Source organism: Amphiura filiformis, chromosome 1 (genome assembly GCF_039555335.1).
Source record: "Amphiura filiformis chromosome 1, Afil_fr2py, whole genome shotgun sequence".
NCBI lineage: Eukaryota > Metazoa > Echinodermata > Ophiuroidea > Amphilepidida > Amphiuridae > Amphiura > Amphiura filiformis.
Window position 1 is genome coordinate 58047976 of NC_092628.1, and position 16708 is coordinate 58064683.

At 35.6% G+C, this 16708-nt stretch overlaps 1 protein-coding gene across 5 annotated transcripts in view; it reads left to right on the forward strand.

The window, feature by feature from the left end:
* The window catches only part of LOC140149661 (peroxisome proliferator-activated receptor alpha-like), a 40352-nt gene that overhangs the window by 5669 nt on the left and 17975 nt on the right, over positions 1-16708 (forward strand). The window contains exons 2-4 of one of the 5 annotated variants that reach the window (XM_072171753.1): positions 5241-5426; positions 5690-5934; positions 6901-7053. In XM_072171753.1, the coding sequence (XP_072027854.1) occupies positions 6984-7053 (70 nt within the window). In that variant the 5' untranslated portion in view covers positions 5241-5426; positions 5690-5934; positions 6901-6983. Of the gene's footprint in view, positions 1-5240; positions 5935-6900; positions 7054-16708 lie in introns of all 5 variants that reach the window. The other 4 variants (XM_072171742.1, XM_072171748.1, XM_072171758.1 and 1 more) reach the window with 4 other exon arrangements.

The following is a 16708-nucleotide window of genomic DNA, read 5'->3' on the forward strand; positions in this document are numbered from 1 at the left end:
TACACACCCTGCACATTGAATAGGCTTATGAAATGATGTATTTGCACATGACAGTCGGCAAACCATTACAAGTCGGCACAGAAGAAAAAAAAGGCGGTCTATCAGACCCCATAACTTTGATCAAAAGCTGTTGATCAAATTTTAGTTGGGTAAACAAACGGTTGGCTTCAGATTTGAACAATAGATGGTTGCAGTTATAATTGGTGTTTAGATGGGTTTAGGCTTGAGAGGTGTTCCGAGCTCAGTTTAGTCATTTGATTTCACCATGAATCTAGATCTGAATAATTTCACGTAAACAGGTAAGTTTATATCTTGGTAAAATATTTTTCAAATAGCAATTATTGTTTTAATATTTGTTGCATATTTCAGAGAACTTTTCCGTCATTCATCAGTGGGTCAAAAATGGTCAAAATGTCCCCTGGAGAAAAAATACCAAAATTTGGGCACTAGCTGCTCTTGTTCATGATGCCCATGCTGCATGTGTTCGTAAAGAATCATAAATTCACTTAGGCAGTCACCCGTCTTTCGCTGTTTGTAAAAACAGAAGAATTCTTGGTTTGGTTGGTTGGTGGAAGATTTCAGTCTTGTTTGTTTTCTATTGAATTCTATCATGGTGTACAATATATAATACTGCTACGGAAGAAGTTCCACGTAAAAGGCTGAGAGCGGTTCAGGAAGTGCTTGACAACTGCAAGCATGGACAAAGCTGGAAGCTAATTAATGAAATAACTGGTAGGAAAGCATCAATGAAAGGTCAGCTGAAGGGAGACATGCAAAATGAAAGGATTAACAACTGGTTCACCCACTTAAAGATCTTCTAGGTAGCCCTCCAGAAATAGATGGAGAAGATGAGGATATTGTACTGGTGGCTAAGGCCCGGGGGGGGGGGGTACTCAGTACAAATGACCATACGGGGACGTGCCGCACACATGGGTAGCATTTTCAGCCTTCTGGTATATCAATGACCCCATTTATGGGTCTACTTCCAAAATCTCAGCGGCACGTCCCTACCAAAACCAAACTTGAGTACCCCCCCCCCCCCGCCCGGGGGGCTAAGGACCTAAACATCAAAGTGGCACGATTTAGTCAGGAGGAATATGCAAAGGCAAAGACTGCACTTGTAGAAGGGAAGAGTTGCGGAGAGGATGGTATTCCACCAGAGGTACTTAAAAGATCTGGATGGCATAGTGTTGGAATTTTGCAACAATGCATTGATTAAAGGAAGCAAGCCTGACCAGTGGTCTATCCATAACATAGTACCAATTCCTAAGTCAGGCGATCTTAGTCAAGCAGGGAACTATCAAGGGATAAGCTTAAGCTCAGTTGTTGCCAAGATATGCAACAAAATGATTCTAACAGGATCAGGCCTGATGTAGACAAAGTTCTTAGGATCAACCCCATACCTCTTTGTGGTGGTATTGGACTATGCATTTAGGGAGGCAGTCAAAGGCAGAGAAGAGCAGCTTGGATTCCAGCTGAAGAAGAGAAGAAGCAAATCGGACCTGAAATGCTAACAGATTTAGACTTTGCAGATAACATAGCCCTACTGTCAGAGGAAATTCACCAAGCACAAGAGCTACTGCAAAGGGTTGAATCATCTTTTGGAAAGGTTGGCCTCTAAATGAATGCTTCAAAAACAAAGTTCAAAGGTGAGCGACTTCAAGTATCTGGGTGCATGGATGGCTAGCACTTGAAAAAGATGTAAAAACACCCAAAGCAGCTGCATGGAGAGCATGTAACAACCTCAACGAAATCTGGAGGTCAACTCTCCCAAGGAAATTCAAGACCCGTTTATTTGCTGTTACCGTTGGATCCGTACTAACCTATGGATGTGAAGCATGGAACATGGACCATGTCTCCCAGACTATGTAAAGAACTTGATGGTTGCTACACAAGAATGCTTAGAGTAGTATAGAACATCAATTGGAAGCAGCACATCACGAACAAAGAGCTGTATGGTGACCTACCAAAACTCTCACAGAAGATCAGAGAGAGGAGGACACGTTTCGTTGGGCATGCGTACAAAGCAAAAATGAGCCTGTAGCCAAGCTGATCCATTGGACACCAAAACATGGAAACAGAAAACCTGGTAGACCCCCTTTAACATACATGGATGTACTATTGAAACAGGACACTGGACTGGATGTTATGGATTTGGGAACAGCTATGCAGGACAGAAGAACTTGGGTGCTGTTGTAGTTTGAGGACACCACTCATCTTAAGCAAGTAAGCAAGCAAGTACATCTTCAATAATGCTCCTTTTTTTCAAAATCCTATTGGGTAGTTGTTGAAACAATATTCCGCAGTTCTGTATGCTTCAGTGAAACATTGGTAGCAACCAGCTTTACAATATACAGTGAGTGATGAAGAAGTATTTCTTTTTGACTGATAAGGTTATCACAGATTACATGGTATTTAACACAATGGAGTATCATCAGTGCTAAAATCTCACTACTATCAATTTCAACGCATACAAAACCTGATAAATGACTTGATAAAAGCTGTAAGAGGTGTGATTGCAACCATTGATAAATGGTGATTAAAAAGTTAATCATTTAGCCTATTAAGTTCTGTAATGCCTACAATTATGGCCTAATGAAGGAGTTATGATTGCAAATTGATCACAAGTGATTGAATGGATACATCGTAAATCTTGGACTTGCGGAAATGATCATTCCGAGTGTCTGTTTCATGTGTGAATATAAACAAACTTTATCTGTATTAAGTATGCACTGATTTGTACAGGTGTTGTGGTGAGATCTTTAAATTTTAATCTTATTTGATAAAGAATAAAATATATACACCATCATAAAAACTTAATATTTATAAAGGGGTGTGACCAGATTGACGGTCTCATCCCCCACTAGATCCACAAAACCCAAAATGTCATATGTAATGAATACCTGTAAAAGTAACTCCTCTCATCAAGCTGCTTCTCGGGAGCTCCTCTCATCAAGCTGCTTCTCGGGAGCTGCTTACATAATAGTGCAGTGGATATTTCTTGTGACTACCAATCCAGTGGTTGTGATGGTTGAGAGTTGAGTCATTCTTGGTAATGTTTTTTCTTTCCCCCTTTTTCTTTTTGCCTTGCTTCTTCTTCCTTTGGCCTCTTCTTTTCTTTGGCCTTTTCTTTCTTTTCCCATTCATTCATTCTTTCTTCCTTTGGCCTCTTCTTTTCTTTGGCCTTTTCTTTCTTTTCCCATTCATTCATTCTTTCTTCCTTTGGCCTCTTCTTTTCTTTGGCCTCTTCTTTATTTTCCCATTCATTCATTCTTTCTTTCCTTCCTTCCTTCCTTCCTTCCTTCTTTCTTTTCCTTTTTTCTTATTTTCTTTTTTTTTTTTTTTTCTTTCTTTCTTTCTTTCTTTCTTTCATTCATTCATTTTCATTTTCTTTCTTTCTTTCTTTCTTTCTTTCTTTCTTTCTTTCTTTCTTTCTTTCTTTCTTTCTTTCTTTCTTTCTTTCTTTCTTTCCTACTTTCTTTTCATTTCATTTATTTCCTTTCCTTTCCTTTCCTTTCCTTCCCTCCTTTGCTTTCCTTTCCCTTTCCTTTCCTTCCCCTCATTTCCTTTCCTTTCCTTTCCTCCCTCTCCTCTCCGTTCCCCTCCCTCCTCCTCTCCTCTCCTCTCTCCTTTTTCTTTAATTTTCGTTATCTGTTTCATTTATTTGTGTATTTATAAGTTCATGATTATCATATTGTTTATTTATTTTATTTTGATTTATTTATCCATTCATTGTTGTTGATTTATATTTTGATACTTGGTTGATATATATTTCTACTGGGTAATACAATGATCTTGTAGGAAATGAGTCAAGGAAAGCTAAGGAAGCCACTTGCTACATTTACATTTCCATATATTGCAGTTATTGAGTTGTGACAAATTATACACCAAAACAAATGTTTTGCCATGTGGAAAAGTCATGCATGGAGGAAAATAAAACCTGTGAGTGTGGGCTTTAAATTTTTCTCAATATTGAGCACAAAAGACAGCTAGCTCAGGCACCACTCTGACTTGCCTTAAATAGTCAAAATAATTAAATTTAAAAATAATGAGAGTAGTTAAGAGTTTTCATTGTGTCATCTGATTTCAATAAAGATAGGGAACAAAAGCTTGGATTTTTCCCTCTGATTGAGAATGATGAATATTCTACATGTACGTCACACAGTGTAATTTACCCATTACCAACTTCAAAGTAATGCGCCTGTTGCGCCATATTGCCATAGCTCCAAAGCTGCAGCACCCATATTTATCCATCAGTCAAATATGTTGAAAAATCACTCATGAACTTTCATGTTCATTTATTTTTCAGGTTCAAATTATTGTTAAATTATTCAAATGCTTATATTTACCCCTTTAACGTATTTGGGATTAAACATTGACTTTGTTTTATATTTTACACCCTGCTACGATTGGTACACTCAGACAGCAGTACTCGTGTTTATGCATGCAGGTGCGCGTAGCTGACCCCGTTCCCACACACACACACACACAGCGGCCATGTGAAAGATGGATTTTTAATGTCACAAATAACAAAAGATCCGCCAAATTTGCAACGGATCCGCCTCACAAGCTTCAACGCTACGATAATACACGATGCTAATTTGAGATAGACATTGACATTCGTTACTACAAAAATTAAATATTTGCAATTAAAAACTTGTGTTTTTGAACGATTTTGAATTTTATCAATGAAAATGCAGCGATGATGTCATTGGGTTAACAATTTTCCAACTGCTGATTGGTTGATTGCGTCACTGTCATCTGTGCATGCACGGTACGGTCCGTACGGAATGATTTTTCGTATGGGTAAAATACACTGTGTCACAGTGATTCAGAGTTTAATGACAGACTTTACATGTTTATAAGAACATGTAGTTATTTTGGTAAAATCCTGAGGGGTTAATTTCATTCTATACCATGGTAACTTTTTAAACTTTTTCATGTTGTTGTTTCTATTCTAATTTTTATTCAGTGTTTTTATATAGCACATCTTTGAGACTTAATTGTGTATTGCACTACTTTGAGACTTCATTGTGCACTGCATTGCGCTAATATATTCATGGTTATATTATTATTGTTATTGTTTATTGTTATTGTTATTGTAATTATTATCATTTGATCAATTCTTTGAATTTGACTGTTGAGGAACTTGAGTGTGTTTGTTCCCAAGCTTGGATTTTGAGTACAGATCAATAAATAAAAACAAAATGACAAATTATTCTTCATTTTATTTCTTCCAGAAAACTGAAGTTCACCAAGTTCATCAGTAGATTTCAGCATGATTCAGCAATGTGAACAATAGTATAAATCTAGGCCAACCTCAACAAAACTGATCAAAACCAATGAACCAAGCAGCACACAGTCAGAACCAGCAGGGATCAAGTGAGAACAACTTTTTTTCACAAACTTAAAGGGACCTTTTCCAGGTACCAGTAAACCACAACACAGATCACTGTTTACTATGTTTACAGGAGAAAGTGACGTCAGTGTGAGCCAGTGTGCTTTACGTGCCTAGTAAATGGCCCATGTTTAATAGCAACCTGTTGATACTAGTATGAGGTGACTCTACACCATGGTATGCCCCACTGCCTTTTAGACGGTATGTAAAATGCAGGAAGAATAGGAAGGATATAATATAACCATGATAACAGCCTATCAAATTCTGCCTATTTTTTGTTGTCAAGAACAGGATCTTATTATGGAATCATAGATTTTTGATGGTATTTGATTGGATGTGCTTGAGTTGTAAATTGGTGATCTGCAGATGGGTTAATGTGTGGGTGTACATTGATGTGAACTTATATAACTTGCTTGAACTGATGTGACTTTTGTCATCATGGTCATATGATTTCTATTAGAAGAGAAGTGAAAGATATTGTTGAATACTGATTGGTGTGTGGTATGGTAACAGAGAACACATATTTACATAAAATAGTAAGTTGAAGTTCTGCATAAACTGTATGCATATATTTACAGATTGTATACAGATAATTATATTTTGTCAGAATACACTGGAATACCCTACCAATACCATAAAACATGTGTTAAGGCTGTATACAACATAGTAGTGGTAGGGTATGATCTATTTTTGTTGCTTGTACCAGGGTGCAGGGATATGAGTTGTCTCATACCATCGCATCCTAAACTAGCTTTTTTGCCACAATTTATAAATCATTGTTTAAATCATTTTAAACAAGAGATGAAAATGTTTGCTCTAGTACTAGTAGGATGCAGGCTCAGTTCACAAGCATACCACATGTGTAAAATGAGTGGCTTGTCATTATATTATATATTTCTCCAGGAATCAAACCTTGGATCTCCATCACTCTAAAAAATATATAATTGTACAGCTTGTAAGTGACCAAATGAAACAGCAAAAAATCAGTGAATTTTCAAATATTTGCTGCAACAATATATTGTTGAATTGTGAAAGAAAAATAATTGATCAAACCATTGATTTCTTACAATCAAAGACCCTCTTTTTCTTGGGTCTGTGTTACAATACAATGTTCCAAATCAGGGCCCTCGACAGGCCAAAGGCTTGTGAAAATCACTGCTGGCCCACTAATCAGTCCCGGGATATGGTACCCTGTGCGTCAGCAGTCAGTTGATTACCTGTTGTTGATTTGCGTATCAAAGTTTTTATAAAGTGTCACAAAAGTGGACCATTGTAACATTAAAATATGATTTTGAATTTGGGCCCCCGAAAAATTGATGAAGGCCCTTTGAATTTCATTCAAACAATGACCCTAGAAGATTGAGCTTTTTTCAAACACTGAATGAACATAAATCATGTTCAGTTTTCGCAAATTGTAAACTTTCCAAACTTGTCCATTTAATACTAGAATTTTATAATTTTCAAAATATTCAAGATCGTCCTTTGCTTTTTTCCATTCACAGCACATGGTATATTCGCATTGAGCCAGACACTGAGCCAGCCAGACAGACAAGCAGCAGCCAAGGACAGCAGTTAATACAGTCTTATGAATAATCTAAACAAACACCAGGTTTTGGTAGTACCCAGATCAATGTATATGGTTGACATGCCAACAGGTGAGTGAACCACAACACTATAATAACACAAAGAAGTGACAAGAAATGAAATCTTGAGAAAATCGGGAAGGCAAAGGAAAAGAACATTTCTTCGCACACATCCCAATAACCAGTGTTCGAATTAAGAAAAAATAAATGGTTGTCCCACGGACAACCAGGTTACAATTTCTGGTTGTCCGTCTAAGTTTTTGGTTGTCCGTACTTGGAACAAGTTTTTGCTATTAATATACTTGAATATCAGTGTCAAAGGAAACTTCCCCCGTAATGCATAAACTGGGGTTTTTTTTCGGTATCGAGGGGCTCAAGAAAGTAAACGGATAATGGCTGCGGTTGACTTTCGCAGCTGGGTTGTAGAACCATGTTTAAATTCACATTTATTTTATAAATTTAAAAATAGTTTCACATCTTAAATATTACCATTGGCTAAAAGATACACATACAAAGGTGAGTTTTGGCTACAGATTTATGGTTGTCCGGCGGACAACCGAATCAATATTTTTGGTTGTCCGCGACTTTTTTAGTTTTCCGGGCAACAGGACAATAAAATTTGACGCTGCCAATAACCCCCCCAAAGTAGGTTACAGGCATATGTAGCCCTATCCCATTGATAATACTGGTCAAAATGATGCAACCAGGAAATTTTGTCTTTGCCAAAATATTTATTTGTATTTCGTGTTGATATCACCCATGCACAAGGACCCAAAGCAAGTACTTTTCATTTAGTGTAAAATGGACCCAAAGCAAGTACTATGCGGTTGTTTTCCTACCCGAAGCAAGTTGCAGTACTAGTATTTTAATGTTATGAGTCATGATGAACACACCTAACAACGCTGGTAGCCATCAATCAAGAGGTCTAAAGAAAAAGCACACTTTTTGAGGAGTTTTTGAGTAGGCCTACTATTTTAAAACCCAGAAAATTACCTTTAACTGATTTTCACAACAAATTTTACCTCTATAAAAATTCCCTTTTAAAAGGGAAAGCCAGCCTCAATGTAGAAGAGGTCTTGTAATTAGTTTTGGTCAATGTGAAAGGCATTTTTAGGATCACGCTTACATCTACATGACAGTCCACCAAACCATCAACGATGAGAACATGCACACTGAAACAGCAGAAAACATTAATTCCTAATCTCATGTCAACTCTTTTAATTCATTACATGTACTCCAAATTGTTCTGGTCTGTTTGTTTTTTTTGTTGTTGTTGTTGTTGTTGTTGTCGTTGGTTTTTTGTCTTTTCAGCTTTTTACCCACGATATCTCAATTTCCAATTTTGTAATACCAGAACTTACGAACTCAATATCTTCGCTTAGGAATGTCCGATTTCACTGCTTTCGATATATACACTGCGGTTTGAGTTAACTTACATGTACATTTTATTTTAAAATAACTTAATTAATTAGCAATGTATAGTTTAAGCCTACTATATTATAATAGATAGTGGCCAGCACATTTATAAAGGACTGGTTACTCACTACAATCTTCACTCTTAAACTGTGTTTTTCTGAATGTGCTGATCATGTTGATTGCTAGTCGGAAACTCCTGCGAAGCTATGGACATGGCATCTTACATACTCCATTCTATAACAGTCTGCCTAGTGCCTTGTGTGTTTTCTCTTCAATCATTTTGTTGAATGTAATTTTATGAATCAAATAGTTATGTGTCATTTTATTTATAATAAAGAAGTTATTAAATTAATAAAGTAAGACAATTTATTTATCTATAAGTGCATGTCAAATGGGGTACATTGTTCAATACTATATGCATAAATTATGCCCATATTATAGCTAGGCCCTAAAAACTTTATTTTGCATCGGATTTTTCCCCTTGAAAAGACAAAACTGATGTTTATGATAGCAACCATTTCATCAATAACATTTTGAGTCATTTTTAGCCATAAAACGACACAGGATATGATAGATAACTACTTTCACATCAATATGGTCCATATGATCACAGATTGTTGAGAATCTGTGATATGATCCGAGGATATGATGACGAATTTGATTCTATAGATCTGTTATCAACATGATATCACGCTGTTCAGTGGTCAAGGAGTAAGGACCCCCGGTCAAGGACACTGATATGACATCATAGGTGATGTCAGATTTTCTTCTGCTGACCATATGATGCTATATATATTAACTATTATTGTTACATTTAGGCCTTTAAACTTTTAAAGTCATAATTAATTAGTTCAAACATAACTTTGGTAATACTCACTCGTTTTCGTTCGTTGAAACGGCAAAACATACTTACTTTTCCTAACAAATCGAATTAAAATATTTATAAAAAAATTTAACCACGAAAAGTAAAAAAAAAAAATCATTCCAATACCACTAAAATATAATCTCTTGAGTAAACTGACCCCAAACCTGAAACAGGTACCAGCCCGAATGGGCTGGCGAAAACAGTTTGTCCCTTAAACAGGAAAGGTACAGGTTTTTGCTAAATCAACCCTTATACATGTTTTTGTTTATAATTTTCTAATATTTATAATTTTCTAATATTTATGTTTGAGTGATGTTCCTATCACAAATAAGAAAACACATTCTAAAATGCCAGGGAAACACGCTTTGTGAAATAGCAGGATCATTAAAATGACCTCTAAATGTAGCAACTAGAAGTTTAAAAGCAACCATTTTGCTTGAAATGAGGCAGTTTTCCCCTCTAAATGGGACTCGCGTGATTCACATTCATTCTCTGAAAAGCACCCTTATTCGCATTTTTCTGGTCATGCATGTTTACACTTTTAGCCCTCAGGAGATTTGTGCATGGTATAAATCTGTATTGTATAATTTAATGTATTGTTTTGTATTGTATCACCTGAGAACCACAATGTCCTTTTTTCTTGGTTGGCATGGTTTTTGGATGATAGGACATTTTGGAGGCCACATGAAGCTATAGGCCTATCTAGTAATTTTACTTAAAAAGCTATTTATCAGGGATATACCAAACACTGTAGAGAGGCGTTGTCAAGCATCCCTCTGCCAATGCATCTTTACCAGACCCTTATGCAGGATTTTTTAGGGGGGGCTGATTTGTGAAAAGTGGACTTTCTTTCAAAATATTTTGACCTTTTTTGACCAAACTAGCGTAAAAAAACCTGATTTTGATATTTTTGGACTTTTTGTATACTTTTGCAAATGGGGGGGCACCCCTGGTATCAAACCTGATCTTTACTTAACTGAATTTCATCCAATGTCTAATATTACCATCTTTTTAAGATGCTAATCTTTTAAAACCTGACTATTTATATGATGATTTTGCAGATACACCAGAGCGTTTTCAATATTCATACGTTATTTTCCCAGTGTTGACTCTCGTTGTAAAGCGTTTCCATATAGGGTTCATACATCTTTAAATATGAAATCCAAAAAAAGAGATAAAGAGAGGCTTACATGGAAGTAATATGTGGCCAGGAAAACAATTGATATCTCTTTCATACACCTCTTTCCTGTCAATGCCACAACATTGGTTTGGGTGACCTACTTCTACTACTAGTTTAGCAAGTTCATCTTTCTTTCAAGACCAAACTTTTTCCCTTTAGTTATATCTTTCTGAAAATGATAAAGACAGAGAAGAATATGTGGACAAACTTTGCATATGTTAGTACCATACCTGAGGTGCATTTATAGGCGGAATGCATCTATTTGCTTGTGCAAATTTAATGTTGGAATTTAATTGATTTCTTTTTATATACGGTAGTCTTTTTGTATTAAATATATCTGTGGATACTTACACTTGATTTCCGCTTCAGTAACATTACCAGACAAGATCATTAACAGTCAGATCTAGGGAAATAAATGTAGGCCAATAAAAGTGTGAAGTGAATTGAGAGACCTAGTTTTACACTAAACATTGCCCGGGTATGGGTGGATAAAGGAAGCAACATAATATGCCGATTTAGTATTTATATCTAGGTACCTAATAAGCTTGGTGTAAAATAACACAATACAAATCTAGAGTTTGTTCATAAAATTTTCATTTTCATAAGCTTCACAAGCATAAATGATAAACTGTTACAAATCTAAAAAGAAAACTTTGTTGAATACATGCTTATTTGCATTATTGAGAGTGAACAAGAGCTAATACCTTGTGCTAAGAAATTATTCTTTCTGTTTGCAGTTTAAGTTTGTCAATGGTTTCAGTTCAGAAGTTGTTTTAATAATTTTAATTCAATTCAGTTCAATATAATGTATTTTATTTTATCCATTATTATGTGCAACACTAACACTAGATACACTCAAATTTCAAAGTCAAATTTATATGACATCGCCTGGATGCCCCCCCCCTTAAGCGGGGTGGGTTGGGAAACATACTGCACCTCCAATCAAACCACCCTGATGATGCCATAATGGAGCACCAAAAAGTGACTTCAGGAAATTTGTCCAAAAATTACAGAACAGGACATGCATGTTGATACATCATGCAACAAGCATGCATGGATGAGTGCGGTTACTATTTACCAGTATTGAAGTTTACAAAAGCACACACACCTCTACATGGAGTTCAAAATGCCCTCCTCAGTGCATTTAGAGATGGAGGAAAGTTTGTTTTTCCGTAAGAACAAACCTATAGTACATGCAGCTATAGCCATAGACCCTATTATAAAAGAAAGTGATGGGCTATGACCAGGGTTGCCAAACCCGCGATTTGGTAGCCCAATTGGGCGACTTTTGAAGATTTTTCCCGCGACTTTTGACAATTTCCGGTCCCATAGAAACCAATGGTTAAAAAAAAATTGGGCGACTTTTCAACATTGGCTCCCATGACTTCCGCTAGTTTCCTGCCCCATAGAAACCAATGGTTAAGAGAAAAATTGGGCGACTTTTCGATTTTTTGACCCGCGATTCGGGCTGAAATCTTTTGGCAACCCTGGCTATGACCAAGAATAACAGGAAAGGAGTTGATGCTTTGAGATGTGGTGTTACAGGAGGCTTCTGCAAGTGACATGGAAAGACAGGAGAACAAATTCCTGGATCTTAGACAAAATAGGTACACATTTACCATCAGAAATGGCATAATGGAGAAAAAGCAAAAGTACTTTGGACATATTGTCAGGAAACATGGAGGTGTAGAAAACAAACTTTGCAAGGGGCTATGGAAGGCCGACAAAGAAGAGGGATGTTCACCAACATCTTCGACTATAAATGACATGAAGCTGGTTTCTATACCAAGGAATGCAAAGATCGATTGAGATAGCGTACTCCACTCTTGAGAAGACTACAGCAGTGCTTCAGAGCGCCACCTAACACAGTCAGACAGATGAAAGTAGGCTTATATTATTGTGTAATTTTCTACTAAAAAACATTCATGTTCAATACATTGAGGTGTACAAACTACGTAGTTCTCAAATTACACTTTCCATGGAAACTGTATGGATTTGACCTATGCATGAACTTACTCTCTTCAATCTTTGTGACCCAGGAAATTCTTCTTTTACAAATTAAATGAATTGTGAAATACCTGGGTATTGTGTAAATAATCAAATTGTGGAATCAGAAAAAAGAATAGCAATCTAGGGAAAGTAGGTCTAGGTCCCCATTTTTGTTGATGCAGGAACAACAAAATAACAAAATGGGAAGTTGATTCTGTTATTAAAATTTTAGTAGCAATATTGCACATTACATATTAAAGGTCCCATACAATATAGGCCCTAATCCAGGGCCAGAATATCCTGTTAGCAGTCGTAGCATCTACAATGTAGGCGATATTATTATTATTATTATTATTATAGGCCTTCATTGAACAATGTTGGGCAGGTATACCCATCATCATAATCATACAGGGTTCAACTTATAGAAATAACCCTTCCCCCTAAAGTTACAAAACATTTCTTTGCATAACTTGACATACATTTTGTGGATTTGAAAAATTAAAAAAGCTGTGAATAGAGGAATCGTTTTTCAACCCTCCCAGAGTTGTTTCATTTGCAAAAACAATCACATTTTCCTAAAATTATGCTTCCACATTATGTACAAAACGTTCTCGATATTAATGTCTCTGATCCTTCAGGCACACATGCAACCATCATTCAGTGCAAAACAAAGATTAATTGAACATAATTTTGATGTAAAATGAGATTTTAAATACTTAATCAGCAGTTGTTTCAAAATGATAAAATCACTAGGAAGGAGAAATGAGCTTTCCACGCATACATTTGACCAAAAGGGTGAACATTTGTAAACCTGTATTGGGTCGGTTGAAGCATCTTGCATTATGATTTAAAATGATTTTCTTTCTTGGATAAAGGTGTAACACTCATGATGTAGCCACAAGAGATAGGCTGCATGCAGTTAACTGGCTGGATGCTGACTTCCAACCTACAATCTCTGTTGGTCATTTCTTCTTTGTCATGTATGTCTTTATTCCTTTAGTGATTTTACCATTTTTGAAACACCGACTGAAACCCCATTCATGTCAAAATTCATGTCAATGAATCATGGTTTTATACTGAAAGATAATTGCATGGGTGACTGAGTAATCGGATACATAACATTTAAGAAAATAAACCAACAATTACATCAATCAAAACATTGATCATGTTGATATCAAAAACGTTTTTGTACATTACATGTACAAAAATGATTTTCAAAAAGAAGAAGATTGGGAGGGTAGTAAAAAGATTCCTTTATTCACAGGTTTTTAATTTTTTCAAATCAACCAAATGTATGTCAAGTTATGCAAAGAAATATTTTGTAATTTTATGGGGGGGGGGGGTATTTCTTTTGAACCCTGTATGAATGTATCATGTGCTTGGGCCTGATCTTTTGGTATTTTAAAGTTTTCATGGGATATATCTGGAGTATGACATTGAGTGTTTTATGACATTGGGACTATACTTTTGGGTTGGGTATAAATCCTAGGTGATTTTGAAACCCTGAAGCTTCTAATATTATTTTGGTTTAGTATCTATTGTTCAATTAAAAATGCAAAGTTCACTCTCCTTATTAATAAAAATGTTAAAATGAAAGCAACATTTCATAATGTGGGCCACACCACACAAATAGGCCTATATGCAATATGGTTGGGTTCATTGACCAGTTACACCCACATATATGTGGGTACCACAGTCTAAAAAGCAAAACAAATTTCCTCAGAATCAAAAAGCTTCAGTCAACCAAAATATTTCTGCAATCACATTCTAGGTGTGTAGCATATTTGGCATGAGTGACAGGCATATGTGTTTTTGGGTGTATGTCAGTTATGTTTATAGGCCTCAATCGACCAACCCTAATTTTGAAAATTTTTACTGTACAAAAGAATACCGACCCTATTTTCTGAAAATCAAGAAACACTTTTTTTTCCCGTTCTATATTTTTGCATTCTAATTAACCAAAAATACACATTTTCAAACAAAATTGATTACTTAAAACCTGGTTTAATGAAATTCAACACCACAATAGCATAATATTGCAAGTAACATATTATAATAGGCAACTGCAGTAACCAGTTGGAGATTTTACTTTACCCCCAAAAAAAAAGCAGCCGTCCATTGATGATCAATGAACAGACTGACGGCGACGACCATCCCCAGTCTAAAACTGCATGCAATTGTTGATGCAATACAGATGCATATACATCAGTTATTAGTTGTCGGGAGTTGGATGGGGTAAGCTTAACCCTACTCCTGTAAAGGTCATTGCCTCAATTGCCTGCCAAGCAGCCAATAAGAAACTTTTATCGCGGGCGAAAGTTTGCTTAAGTTGAGATTTACATGGCAGCTGAAAGCGTTTTTGCTTGTGAAGTGGACTATGAACCGGGCATAAGAGAGTTTGGACTGTATTTAGTTCCTATCAGTCTTAACAATATGTCTGGTATAGAACCACAGATTGAGATGGCACTCAGAACATATGACAATCAACAGTGAAACCCACATTTCTTCCCAAACATTGCACTTCTTAATTCAGCACTTGAAAGGTGGTATTGAGTCAACCATCAAAACTACTAAGATAAAAAGATAGCATTTTAAACACCAATACTAGTAACTGTAGTGTAGGCCTACATACAAAACCCTCCTCAACTGAAGCCAGCTTTCCTTTAAAAGGATTTAAAAAAATCTAACACCCCTATTTTCAGCATGGATACTAAACTGTTAAAAATTGTTTCACACTAATAGAGATAAATCAAGAATGTTTTCAGTCACAGCTTTTCCTGGAGCAGATCTTGTGCGTGTGTGTGGGGGTGCTGCCCTAAATTATCAGAATATTGCGTCAATCCTTGTTGAAAGATGAAATTAATGGCCTGATGCCTCAAAGGTTAGCCTTTTCTGGGTCATTCTATTCTTCTGCCAGTGAACTTGTGGTAACCTTCCTTTCTGAAGAGGATTCAATCCCTATTGAACCCATAAATTACTGGTTATCATTTCCCCACTTACTGAAAGGAAAACTGAACAGTGTTTACATTGCGGGCTCACCTCACTGACCTTCTCAACTCACCTTAACTTATTTAGATTACTATCTTTTAACTTGTTTTTTGTTTTGATTGCTGTGATTAATCATAATATTTCACAAGAAGTTCCTGAACAACGTTTTCTGTTCAGGACCTGGCTGTTTCACTGCTACAATGTATGAGGCATACGTGCATATTATACTCATATAGCTTTATGGTCATTATATTTTGTAATACCGGTAGTATTTAATATTACATGTAATTATGTATATCTTTAATTAAGACTCAATCAATATATTATCAAATTATTGTTTTAATACTAGCAGTAGATATTATTTAGGTCCTAATATGGCCTGATTTTGGAATTGAAAAAAAAAATGATTTGTTCAAGGAAGAGATATTTTAATAGGAAGAGATATTTTAAGGAAGAGATATTTTTTTCAAGGAAGAGATATTTTAAGATTATTTCAAGGAAGAGATATTTTAAAAGAATACTATACTAACTTTGTGGAAAATGTTGGTGGAATTAAGTTTTTCATCATTGATATACAGGTGATGTGGTATATCAAAAAGAAACACTTCTGGGCATGTTATCAATTTTGAGTGTTTAACATATCTTAAATATTGCAATATTTTGCTCCACAACACTGTTTCCACAATGAAATTGGACATAAGCGAAGATATTGAGTAAACAAGTTATGGTATATAAAGTTGGAAATTTAGATATCGGCCTTTAAAAATATTTTTCATACTGTTGAGAGAATAACCTCTAATAATAAATGTCTGAAAAAATACAAGATGCCAGTTATATTCCGGTCTGAAACTATCACACAATATTTTAAATAATATTAATATCACAAATTTGCAACAAATCCAAATTGTGAAAAAAATTACCCCTGGGCAGATTTTTTGCCATATCTTCATTTTAATATGATCCTGCCCAAAAGTGTCTCCTCTTGATATACCAGGTCACATATTTTAAATAATATTGCAAAAAAATTAATATAAGGTCCTTGTTTTTCTGATATTTCTTTGCAACATTTTACACTAGGAATGAACAGAATTTCAGAAGGTCATAAACAAACTTGATTTATAGCAAAACAAACTAATCTTTTATTTAAACCATAGTCTGTATTTAAAAACTGTGCTACTCATGGGACATGGAATATTTTCACAGAGACCTTGATAATTTTTATGTTATCTCACTCATGCTCCAGGAATTTGATGGATCATTCACCTGTATTGCAATCATTTCCCAATACC